This window comes from Leucopleurus acutus, assembly GCF_964270905.1.
Source record: "Leucopleurus acutus genome assembly, chromosome: 9".
NCBI classification, from domain to species: Eukaryota; Metazoa; Chordata; class Mammalia; order Artiodactyla; family Delphinidae; genus Leucopleurus; species Leucopleurus acutus.
Genome location: NC_139144.1, coordinates 80,883,412 through 80,896,986, shown reverse-complemented (window position 1 = coordinate 80,896,986; position 13,575 = coordinate 80,883,412). Strand labels below are relative to the sequence as shown.

General features: G+C 38.5%; 1 protein-coding gene across 5 annotated transcripts in view; it reads left to right on the top strand.

Moving 5' to 3' along the window:
* Positions 1 to 13,575, top strand: part of CADPS2 (calcium dependent secretion activator 2) — a 484,769-nt gene that overhangs the window by 343,176 nt on the left and 128,018 nt on the right. For all 5 annotated transcript variants that reach the window (XM_082846689.1, XM_082846688.1, XM_082846687.1 and 2 more), the window contains exon 14: positions 6,482 to 6,583. In XM_082846689.1, the coding sequence (XP_082702815.1) occupies positions 6,482 to 6,583 (102 nt within the window). The remainder of the gene's footprint in view (positions 1 to 6,481; positions 6,584 to 13,575) is intronic.

The following is a 13,575-nucleotide window of genomic DNA, read 5'->3' as shown; positions in this document are numbered from 1 at the left end:
ATCCTGCTACTTCACCAAATTCATTGATTAGCTCTAGTAGTTTCCTGGTAGCATCTTTAAGATTCTCTATGTATAGTATCATGTCCTCTGCAAACAGTGACAGCTTTACTTCTTTTCCGATTTGGATTCCTTTTCTTTCTTTTTCCTCTCTGATTGCTGTGGCTAAAACTTCCAAAACTGTTGAATAAGAGTGGTGAGAGTCGGCAACCTTGTCTTGTTCCTGCTCTTAGTGGAAATGGTTTCAGTTTTTCACGATTGAGGACGATGTTGGCTGTGGGTTTGTCGTATATGGCCTTTATTATGTTGAGCAAAGTTCCCTCTATGCCTACTTTCTGCAGGGTTTTTATCATAAATGGGTGTTGAATTTTGTCGAAAGCTTTCTCTGCATCTATTGAGATGATCATACGGTTTTTCTCCTTCAGTTTGTTAATATGGTGTATCATGTTGATTGATTTGTGTATATTGAAGAACCCTTGCATTCCTGGAATAAACCCCACTTGAACATGGTGTGTGATCCTTTTAATGTGCTGTTGGATTCTGTTTGCTAGTATTTTGTTGAGGATTTTTGCATCTATGTTCATCAGTGATATCGGCCTGTAGTTTTCTTTCTTTGTGATATCTTTGTCTGGTTTTGGTATCAGGGTGATGGTGGCCTCATAGAATGAGTTTGGGAGGGTTCCTCCCTCTGCTATATTTTGGAAGAGTTTGAGAAGGATAGGTGTTAACTCTTCTCTAAATGTTTGATAGAATTCACCTGTGAAGCCATCTGGTCCTGGGCTTTTGTTTGTTGGAACATTTTTAATCACAGTTTCAATTTCAGTGCCTGTGATTGGCCTCTTCACGTTTTCTATTTCTTCTTGGTTCAGTCTCGGCAGACCCCAAATAGCCAAAGCAATCTTGAGAACGAAAAATGGCAGCTGGAGGAATCAGGCTCCCTGACTTCAGACTATACTGCAAAGCTACAGTAATCAAGACAGTATGGTACTGGCACAAAAACAGAAATATAAATATAGATCAATGGAACAGGATAGAAAGCCCAGAGATAAACCCACGCATGTATGGTCACCTTACCTTTGATAAGGGAGGTAAGAATATACAGTGGAGAAACGACATCCCCTTCGATAAGTGGTGCTGGGAAAACTGGACAGCTACATGTAAAAGAATGAAATTAGAACACTCCCTAACACCATACACAAAAATAAACTCAAAATGGATTAAAGACCTAAATGTAAGGCCAGACACTATCAAACTCTTAGAGGAAAACACAGGCAGAGCACTCTATGACATAAATCACAGCAAGATCCTTTTTGACGCACCTCCTAGAGAAATGGAAATAAAAACAAAAATAAACAAATGGGACCTACTGAAACTTAAAAGCTTTTGCACAGCAAAGGAAACCATAAACAAGACCAAAAGACAACCCTCAGAACTGGAAAATATATTTGCAAATGAAGCAACTGACAAAGGATTAATCTCCAAAGTTTACAAGCAGCTCATGCAGCTCAGTGACAAACAAACAAACAACCCAATCCAAAAATGGGCAGAAGACCTAAATAGATATTTCTCCAAAGAAGATATACAGATTGCCAGCAAACACATGAAAGAATGCTCAACATCATTAACCATTAGAGAAATGCAAATCAAAACTACACTGAGATATCATCTCACACCAGTCAGAATGGCCATCATCAAAAAATCTAGAAACAATAAATGCTGGAGAGGGTGTGGAGAAAAGGGAACACTCTTGCACTGCTGGTGGGAATGTAAATTGATACAGCCACTATGGAGAACAGTATGGAGGTTCCTTAAAAAACTAAAAATAGAACTACCATACGACCCAGCAATCCCACTACTGGGCATATAACCTGAGAAAACCATAATTCAAAAAGAGTCATGTACCAAAATATTCATTGCAGCTCTATTTACAATAGCCAGGACATGGAAGCAACCTAAGTGTCCACTGACAGATGAGTGGGTAAAGAAGATGTGGCACATATATACAATGGAATATTACTCAGCTATAAAAAGAAACGAAATTGAGTTACTTGTATTGGGGTGGATGGACCTAGAGTCTGTCATACAGAGTGAAGTAAGTCAGAAAGAGAAAAACAAATACCATATGCTAACACATATATATGGAATCTAAGAAGAAAAAAATAAGGTCATGAAGAACCTAGGGGTAAGACGGGAATAAAGACACAGACCTACTAGAGAATGGACTTGAGGATATGGGGAGGGGGAAGGGTAAGCTGCGACAAAGTGAGAGAGTGGCATGGACATACATACACTACCAAACGTAAAATAGATAGCTAGTGGGAAGCAGCCGCATAGCACAGGGAGATCAGCTCGGTGCTTTGCGACCGCCTGGAGGGGTGGGATAGGGAGGGTGGGAGGGAGGGAGAGGCAAGAGGGAAGAGGTATGGGAACATATGTATATGTATAACTGATTCACTTTGTTATAAAGCAGATCTAACACTGTTGTAAAGCAATTATAATCCAATAAAGATGTTAATAAATAAATAAAAAGAAGGAAGTGAGTGAGCAAGCCATATGTGTGCATAGGGAAAGGCTCCTGGGCAGTGGAAGCTACACGTGCAAAGGCCCTGAGGCAGAGCCTGCTTCCTCTGTTTGACGACTAGCTAGGAGACCAGCATGGCTAGTCTTGCCATGAGGGGGCAGAGGAAATCAGAGTGGGCTTTGGCTTTTACAATGAGTGTTACCACTACAAGGATATGACTCACACTTGAAAATGGCTCACAATAGTGTGTAGCCAACACTCTGACAAAGAAAAGACTGGAGGAGAGAGAGACCAAGAAGGCTACAGCCATACTCAGGGAAGAGCTGATGATGACCGGAACCAGGGGAGCAGCAGAAGTGGTCAAGGGTGGTCAAGTTCTGAAAATGTTTTGAACATATAGCTGACAAATTAATTTATAAACTGAGCTTATAAAACTATTATACTTTGAATCTCTATTACCCTGAGTCTACTAGGCAAATGTTCATCAAATGAAACTGGTTTAAATATCTCTCCAGGACTCTGCAAGTACCTATGTCGTAATGCACGAAAGCGCAAATTTTAGGATTTCCTTTGTTAGGGTCTTTTTTAACTGAATCACTGATTCAGTGGTAGGTATTTTAAACTGTATTGGTATTTAAGCTCTCTGCCTTACACAGGTAACATAGAAAATGTGTGACGTGAGGAAGTGTATTTAAAATAGTTCCACCATTGTTGCTTCTCAAATATAGCTTCCATTTTTTATTAGGGATTTTTCGTATTGTTCTTGATTTTCTGTTAAAACACAGAGGAAAGACAATAAGGCATGGGCACTGAGAGCCTCTGATTTGGAAGGCAAGAGACCTAGATTCAAGTCCAGGCTCTGTCCTTACAAGCTGTGTGACCTTGGGGAAGTCACCTAACCTCCCTGAGGCTCAACAGACTCCTCTCTTGGAGACTAGAGAAAGGATTGCTGTGGGCATCCTATGTTGTTATACATATAAAACAGAACAGTACGAGGCACGTTGATAATTGCTGTGTTTGTTTTAATAGCAGCTATGACAAGAAGATATTGATGAAACAGAAGTATCTGCAGTTACTCAGAAGAATGATTTTAGAAGGAGCTGTTACTTTTAGGCTTGACTGCAGCACAGTTGCCATTTAGCCTCAATAATTTAGATACAGAAGGCCACTTCATATACCTAATATAGTCTGGTATACAGATTAAAATAAAGATATGTGAATAAGGGCAAGTCCAAAATATAAAATGTATTTAACCTGTCAGATGTATACGTAATTTAGTAATAAGCTCAGTGAAGTGACAGCCCTTCACTGTGTATAACAGTCTTTATCTCAGTGAAAGTGACACGAGTGACATTCCCCCCGACTGACTTTTCTCGCTGTTCATTGACTGAACCCCTGGCCTCATTCAGTCAGGTAGGCGATGTGCCCCAGTGAAGCTTCATATGACCCACCAATGTACTCTGTCACTGTGGATTACAATCTCCTTTGACAGTTGAAACAGACAGTAAAATTCACTCAAATATAATTGTGTGGCATCTGTCAGAGCGCAAGGCCAAAGGACCATGTCAATCATCAGAACAGTAAAGAGAAGTTCTTTGCTCTTTTTCATCAAGTTTGCATAGGTGTATTTAGTGAATTGACCACTTGCAACTTTGTGGTATGGGATGTTTTGCTCTCTATGTAATAGCATAATGTAGTTATAGTTCTTGTCTGCCCAAATTCCCAAATTAATGATTTATATAGAACTATCCAGTTCAACTTTTGTGATCATTGGCAGTAGTTATGCTTAGGTTACAGTCCGGGTTTTGTGCTATTGTTTGCTTGGTAGGAGTTGACTCTGAAGTAATATGTGAAAACAAATCCATTGTTAAATTATTCTAAAACATTGGGGTTAGTTCATAGTTCATTGCTCTAGAATTTAAAATCAGACTTTCTTTTTTACTTCCTAAAAATTTTGAAAGACCAAATATTTTGCCCTTAGTTTTTCTGCAGTTAACATTCAAACTGCATTCTGATGGATCAGAATGAAATGTAATTGTAAGTAGTATTTTCAAAGCATAAATTCAAGCAGGATGCAAGTTTCTGAAATAACAAATTATTTACTCTGTTTTAGAAAAAACTTCTCAGATTTAAATGATGCTTTTTTTCTGGGAAAAATGATGCTTTGATATGAATAAAAGGTCTTTAAGCCAGTATGATTCAGGTATAACTTTAGAATTAATTGCTTTTATCCTAACTGACTAGTTTACAAGTATCAAAAATGCACACACACACATGTCTAGGTGTCTAGGTAAAAAACAGTGGGAACAGCAAATAAAAATCTTGTTGGGAAAGTTATTTTAAATACCCATTTTTTTCATAATCCTCACTTGTACCTATTTTATACATAAACATTAAAAATTAGTAAGTTCAAATGATAAATCTTTGGAAATTAAAACAACCTTCAGAAAAATAAGTTAATTTGAAAAGATATGATTGGTGTTAAGAAATGCAAAAGATTCATTTTGTTGAAATATATAAATACTTAAAGTAAATGTGAAATTAATGTATCTTTTTCTCTGTTTTAACAGACAGTGAAATTCATATATTCAAAATTTTAGATGACTGCTATACTACCAGATACTTAAATTGATATAGAATAAATTCTGAATCCCTATTGGATATATTTTATGGTTTCAATCCTAATCTTAGTAAAAGAAGACTTCTGTTCAATCTTTGTTGCTACTGTTTTTTCTTTGTTTTGGTTGCGTTGGGTCTTCGTTACTGCACACAGACTTTCTCTAGTTGTGGTTTGTCGCAATGTGCGGGCTTCTCGTTGTGGTGGCTTCTCTTGTTGTGGAGCACGGGCTCTAGGCACACAGGCTTCAGTAACTGCAGCACGCGGGCTCAGTAGTTGCGGCTCATTGGCCCTAGAGCACGTGGGCTTCAGTAGTTGCAGCTTGCAGGCTCTTGAGCACAGGCTCAGTAGTTGTGGCACACGGGCTTAGTTGCTCCGCAGCATGTGGGATCATCCCGGAACAGGGATCGAACCCGTGTGCCCTGCATTGGCAGGAGGATTCTTAACCACTGCACCACCAGGGAAGTCCCTGTTGCTACTTTTAAAGGTACTACTTTATTTATAAAGTTGATACTTTACTTCATAGGCATATTTGGTTCAGCACAAAAATCTTGAAACATAGGTGGTCTTTCTTCTCTGTATATTTTTATTCAAGTATTCATGTTTCATTTATATTTAAACAAAAAAATAGAGCAGTACACCACTGCATGAATCCAAAATGTCTGTTCCTTACAACAATTAAAATTAAATCTCCAGTTTCACATTAGCTTAATTTTTATTTGGAAGAGAAGGAGTTAAGACATTTTAGCTTACATTCAGTATATTTTTTATAATAATTCCATTCACGATATTTAATTGATCAAATGTTTGGTATCACCATAAAACACTTTTTACTGCTATTCTCAAGGACTAGTCATTGTTTTCTGTAGATCTGAAAAATATTTATTGTAATCCTTTACCTTGAAGGCTGTCTAAAAGAGAATAATTCTGTTCCATTCATTCCAGGTCGAAACATGAAGCAAATGGCTATAAATACCTCCAATAAATTTCCAGTGTAGACACAAGTAGTATGTATACTGTGAACCAATATGCATTTTCCTTAATTATTTGGATTTTTCAGGGAAATAGAAAGATATAAAATATACAAAAGTAAATGTTCAAGGGACTTCCCTGTTGGTCCAGTGGGTAAGACTGCACGCTCCCAGTGCAGGGCACCCGGGTTCAGTCCCCAATAGGGGAACTAGATCCCGCGTGCACGCCTCAACTAAAGATCCTGCACACCACAACGAAGATCCCGTGTGCTGCAAATAAGACCCAGTGCAGCCAAAATAAATAATAAATAAATAGATACTTTTTAAAAAAGGTAAATGTTCTATCACAATAAATTACTGACTCTTTTTTTCCAGGCCTGATGGAATTGGAACTATCTCAATGGAAGAAAAAGAGAAGTTTGAGGAGATCAAGGAAAGACTGTCTTCCCTTTTAGAGAATCAGATAAGCCATTTCAGGTATATACTCCATTAGTACAAGTGTTTGTTTCTTTAATTCACTCAACCCTCTAATCCCCTACAAATGTTTATTATGTCTTTCTGCTACTGCTCAAGCACAATCAGTAGCTTCTCCTCCATTGCCCGCAAGGTATGATCCACGTTCCTAGGTCTGCGTTCTGCTTCTCAGCCTGCCTTCAGTTTTTGCACTACTCATTCAGTAGTGCAAACCCGCCCCTTGCAGTATCCTTTCCACTGGCCCTCTTGCTAGCCCTGTGCAGTTCTCAGCCTTGCATAGCCTCTTCCCCCAGCTCTGGGGGCTTTTCCTCCCTCTCACTGCATAGCCAGGCAAGGAGACTCAAGCCCCACCTTCACAGGGGAGACTTTTTCATTTATTCCAGCAGAGAGTGGAAAAGCTAAAGTCTTCTTAGCATTCATCATCTGTACTATGCCCTGGTCACCTATCATATAGTCCTTAGTTATCCTTTTATTTACATTCTGTGAGAACAAGGACCACAGTGCATCTAGCACAGTTTCTTTGCCAAAAAAATTAAGTATTGATACTAAGAAGCATTTGCAGGGTGACGGATAAATATCTTGATAATATTGTTTCCCCTGATTACAGTTAGCTTAATAGAACCTAATGGTTAAAAACAGAAATATACCTTTTTCTATCAGTCTCATCATTAGATCGTATAAAATGTTGCTATGTCAGTGTATTGCATCTTATAGCATATCTGTCATGCTGCAGGTATGTCATTTCATGCGAACTTACTGAAAAATAAATTCGGTTAATATTCCCCCTCAACAGTTTGAAAACACTGTTGTTTAACCATATGAATAGAGTGTGGCTGCTCTGGGCCTCAGTTTCCTTATTTGTAATATGAAAAGCTTAGACTCTTACTTTAAAATGATACTGAAGGAAAAAATTATCATAGGATATACTATCCATCTGTTTCTCTGCATTGGTGTTTTCATCTGGGGCTGGTACCACTACCTGAAGGTAAGTGAATGAGGGAGGATTTTCTTTGTCATGATAACTGGGCATAGGGGCAGTCATTTAGTGCTGGATTTAGAAATGCTATTCATGGAACAGTCTCACATTGGAGAACTGTTCTTCCCAAAAGGCCAATAAATTCATATTAGGAAACACATTTGCAGAGGATGTTTCTGCATTTGCTGTTAAGAGTATTGTCTTTTAGGTTGTGTAGAGACCCTTATATTTATTGTGTTTGTCATTTAATGAAAGTCAGTATATAATTTTCCTGTTTTTGACATTATTGAGACAGAGCTGATCATTCAGTTGACTATATACATCAGTAACTATAAGTCTCTATGGTTATTTGTAGTAGTGCTTTCATGTGCAAGTAACAAATCCTATCTCAAACTGGTTTAAACAAATAAATGGATATGTTCACTTACATGCAGGTCTCAGATGGGGTGGACTTTAAGACAGGCTGAATTTAGTAGCCATAGCTCAATTTCTTTGTAATTCTCACACGGCTATTCTCCTTTATGGGATGGCTTCATCCCCAGATGGGTAACAAGACCACAGAATTCCTTGGCCTCACATCCATACATGTTGGAGTTGAAAGGGAAGGTAGTAGAGGCTGTCTCTTTCTGTGATTCTCTCTTAAGGTGAAAAGTTTCCTTAGAAGATCCTAGCAAACCAGCCCACATATCTCATTTGCCCTAGATAGGTCATAGGCCCAGTCCTGAACCAAACCCAGGGGCCAGAGGAAGCCCACATACTAGGTCCTCAGTCACTGACAAGCCATGGGACCGCCACGATCGAGTTAGCTTGGTAAGAGCCAGCCCACCAGCGGGTCCTGTCCCCCACAGTGCTTACAGCTACACAGTAGAGGCGGGGAATGACAGTTGTCCACATCATTTATTGTATTAGTATTCGCTCTCTTACAGTTTTGTTTCTCTATTTCTCTTAATAATGTCTGTAAAGATGTACGCTAGAATTCTTTTTTGTTTTTATTTCTTTGATGTACTATAAAGAACTGAACTAAACTGGTCTAGACATTTTAGGCTGACTTTTATATTCCCTTTTGCTATTTGTAGAGTTTGTATAAATTTTACCAGTTTTATTTTTCCTGAGTCCATAGAAAACTGGATAAGAGGAAATGGGGTTAAAGTAAAGCAGAGGAAATTTTAGGTATCCATATAGGCAAATATAGAAAAATGTTTAAATTTTCCATGAAGATCTTCCTAAGGATTCTGCCAAGTGATCTTCCTTAGCCACTTACATTAAAATTTAGAAAGAACGTAAATTACTTATCAACTCACACTAAAGAAGTAACCAGAGTACTGTTAATAACTCTTGTATAGAAATTTATTTATTCAGGCCCAACTGTATTTCAGAAATGGATTTCAAAGATACAGGTAAAATAATAAGGCAAACTAAATTAAACAAAAATGAGGAACTTCTGGTTAAAGACAGCAGATTAAATGCATGTCTGGCTCAGTTTCCTCACAGAACCTAACCAAAACAACAGAACAGTACTTTTCAGAAGACATAAACCCACAAGGACAGCAAGAGTAAGAGGGAAAAAAAAATGGAAAAAATAAGTTAAAAATGTGGAAGTCAGTTGGATGGATGGTATCTAATTTAGCCACCCAGGAAAAACTGGATCATAAACGGGCAATGGGGAATACAGAGAAGCAATCTGATTTATGTCATACAATCACCAAAACGTTCGGAATTGCCAGTTGTAAGCCCTCCTGGAAATTAAGAGTAAAGGATGATCTGTTGTAAATCTGCTTAAGACACACTTAGATCCCCAGATCTCCTTTCCGCCTCATCAGCCAGACCGCTGCCCCTCCCCTTCCCTGGAAGAGCGCTGCTGGTTTGTTCCCTGGAGAGGGTAAAATTAGAGGGTACCTGAGCTGAGGTAGAGGAGGGGAGGAAACATCAGGCACAGTTGGAGTTTGGGATTACATAGAAACATGGGGATTAGATAAATGGTTATTCTGAAATCTGAGAATCACAGCCTTCTCCTTCCAACTCACACACTTGACACCCAAAATGCTGGCGGGCAGGCTTACACTTTCCATACATATTGTAAGTACCTTCCCCCGGGACTCTGACTAGCCCAAGAGAAAAGACCTAAAGCTGTGGAAAAGAAAGACTCCCACCGAAACAGCCCAGCTCTATTGCCCTTCAGCAAAGACCACAGTCTGCACGTACCCACCTAGGTGCATATAGCTTCCGTTCAGTTTTTTAATAACGCAATTTTGAAAATGATCTGACAGCCAAGGTAAGGCATCAGATATTTGAGGAAAGTATTTACTGTGGGAGACAGAGCCCAAACAAGTAATACAAAAAAGCAACTTGGGGAAAAAAGAAAGATTATGTGGGAAGAAGGAAATGGTGGAGGGGGTGGTGGGAATCTGTTATTAATATGCTTGGAGATTTGAGAAAATAGAGCATCCATAAAACAAAAACAAGATGTTGCTTAAAAAAAGAAAAAGAAAAAATCTTAGGGAAAAAAATTAGAACTCTTAGAAATTGATGCAAATGACACAAATACTTACATACTATTGAGAGATTAAGTTAATGAAATCTTCCAGAAAGTACAGGGTGGAGGGTGGCAGGGATAGGAAAATAGGAGTTCAGTTGGCCTTTCTTATCCTTGGGTTTCACATCCCTGGCCAGATCGATTTGGATTGGTTGAATCTGCAGCTATAAGGGAGTTGAGTATCGGTGGATTTTAGGATCCATGGGGGTCCCGGAACCAATTCCCCACAGATACTAAGGGGCAACCGTACAAAGACAGGAAAAATGAAGGATCTGCTTAAGAGTTTCATCATCATAAATAATAGGAATTCCAGAAACAGTTAAGGTTGAAGATAGGAAATTATCAATAAAGTTATTCCAAACAATTTTCCAGAATTAAAAGACATAAGTGTTCAGATTAAGAGAGCCCATTGAGTACCAAGCACAAGGGATTAAAATAGATACTCGTTAGAGTGCATTTTTATGAATTTTCACAATCTTGGAGATAAAAGGGAGGATGCTGAAATACAAAGCATCAAGATCAGAATGGCTTCTCAACACTGCTTTATTCTACAGTAATTTACTGAGTGCCTACTGTGTGTCGGGCAGTGAACAAAATTTTTAAAAAGATCCTTTTCTTCTGCAGCTTTCATTTTGATGTGAGGAGCAGTACTGATATCCAGAAAACAATGCATCAGTGGCCTCACAATTTTGAGGAAAGATTATTTCCAACCTAGAATTCTACACTAGTAAACGTCTCCATTAAGGGTAATGGTAGAATAATGATATTTTCAGGCATACTGGACATCAAAAGGTGTGCTTCCCATATTCCCTTTCTGGGGAATGCAATTTACCAAGACAAAGGAGAAAACAAAGAGGGAGAGTTAAGATCCCTGCGACAGGAAATCAACATGAGAGAGGAGGGAATCTTCATAGTGGTAGCTAATAGAGACCCCAAAGTGGCAACTGAGCCTAGAGAGGAAATAGTTCTAACCAGAGCAGGTCAGAACATTCTTCAAGTAGATCAAATTGACAAAACACTGAGCTATTTTAACATATTGAGAGAAGTTTCACCCACTTGGAATAGAGTTTGGAATTATATTAATTGTGTTAGAGCTTGGAATTGTATTAGATTAAGTACATAATAAAAAGAAGAAATTAAAACAAATATAGCAAAGTATTATAAACAAAATAGTGACACTAGAAAGTAATCATATTGGATACATTTCAGTTATCTAGGACATTTATGTAATTAATGTAGATGCTGAATTTCGGTCTAACACACAAAAGTGATGTAACTGCATTAAGGGAAGGAGGAACAGAAATTATGTCTAGGGTGGTGGAAAGTGGTCTTAAAAAAAAAAAGCAACTTATGTCCAAGATGGAGTAATGGGATGATATTTACCCTCCCACCTGAAACAATTTTTTTTTTTTTGCGGTACGCGGGCCTCTCACTATTGGGGCCTCTCCCGTCGCAGAGCACAGGCTCCAGACGCGCAGGCTCAGCGGCCATGGCTCAGTGGCCATGGCTCATGGGCCCATCCGCTCCACGGCATGTGGGATCTTCCCAGACCGGGGCACAAACCCGTGTCCCCTGCATCGGCAGGCGGACTCTCAACCACTGCGCCACCAGGGAAGCCCCTGAAACAATTTTTTAAAGACAAAATATGTGGGAAAAAAATGCTTTTCAAGATATTAAACATAAGACAATAACAGTAATTCCTGAGAAATGGAAAACAATGGATAAGCCCTTTAATTGCCCCAGCTTACTGACAGCACAGTGTTTCTAGATCATGGTCCAGGGAGGAGGAATCTGGGTGGATCCCCGTGGACACCCTGACTTGAGGAGACAGAGCTGAGAGTCCATGGAGGGTAAGGCTGCCAGAGTTTTCAACTCCAAGTTCTAAAGGAGAGAGCAAAGAGACCTACAAGTAATATTTGCTGAGGGTCCTCCTGGCGTCTTCAGCTAAGTATTGATCTGTGCATGGATGTGAGGAAACTATTCAAAGTTGGGCCGAGAACTATGTGAAAGGATTACAGGGGTCTCTTTACACAGGGCTAAGAGTAATTCCAGTTTTCAATATCTAGAGTGGAAACCTAATTCATGAGCATCAGGTAGAATACAGAAGGTTTTGCCTCAGTAGTGGAAAAAAAATAGCCCTAGAATAAACACTGTCATGGTCTCTCCTGATGAGGCTGAAAACCAAGATTCATATGAATCAAACTATTTTCAAGTAATTTAACTGCATTCCAGAACAAAAGTCAAGAGTATTGAAAGAAATACAAAAGCGTGCAGCCTCCAAGAAGGTAAAATAACAATGTCTAGCATCCAGTCAAAATTTTCTAGGCATACAAAGAAGTAGTAAAATACGACCAATGAAGAGAAAAAAAACAAGCAAAAGTGAAACTGACAGGGAAGATAGAATTAGTAAACAGTAGTATCAAAATAATTATTATTACCACATGTCATATGTTTAACCTGTTAAGGGCATCATGGAACACCTACCACTAACATCATACTTAATAGTAAAAAAGTAGGAAAGACTGAATGTTTTCCACCTACAGTCAAAAACAAGGCAAGACTGTCTACTCAAAAGTCAATAATCAAGGTAGTGTAGTATAGAGAGTCCAGTAATAGACTCACATACATATGGTCAATTAATTTTCAACAAATGTACAGGTAATTTGCAAAGTATACTTTATTCCACAAGTGGTGCTGGAACTATTGGATATCCAAATGTAAAATAAAATCCTGGATCCGTACCTCACACTTGATCCAAAATTTAACTCAAGATGGATAGACATGGAAAACAGAAAATCTCTGTGTCCTTGGACTAAGCACAGATGCTTAAATAAAACACCAAAATCGTGATTCATAAATGGAAAAATATTACTTCCAACTTCATCAACATTAAGAACTTTTGATCTTCCAAAGACATTATAAGGGAATCTCAGAATGGGAGAAAATATTTTCACAATACATATCCCACAAAAGACTTCTATCTAGAATATATAAATTTATTTATTTATTTTTTGGCCACACTGCATAACTTGCAGGATCTCAGGTCCCCGACCAGGGATTGAACCTGGGCCGCAGCAGTTAAAGCCCAGAATCCTAACCAATAGGCCACCAGGGAACTCCCTATAAATAACTCTTAAAACAATAAGAAATAAAACAGCCCAATAAAAAGTTGTTTTGACAGATATTTCACTAAAGATATATGATGGTGAAAAGGCATATGAAAAGATGCTCAACATCATTACTCTTTAGGGAAACATAAACTAAAGCCACAGTGATTGATAGGCATATAAAATGGTACAACTCATTTTGTAAAATAGTTTGCAGTTTTTAAAAATTTAAACACCTAACGTATGACCCAACTATTCCACTCTTAGGTATTTCCCCAAGAGAAATGGAAGCATACATCCACACAAAGACTTTAATATGAATATTTATACCAGCATTATTCATAATAGCCCAAATATGAAGACAAGTCAGATGACCGTC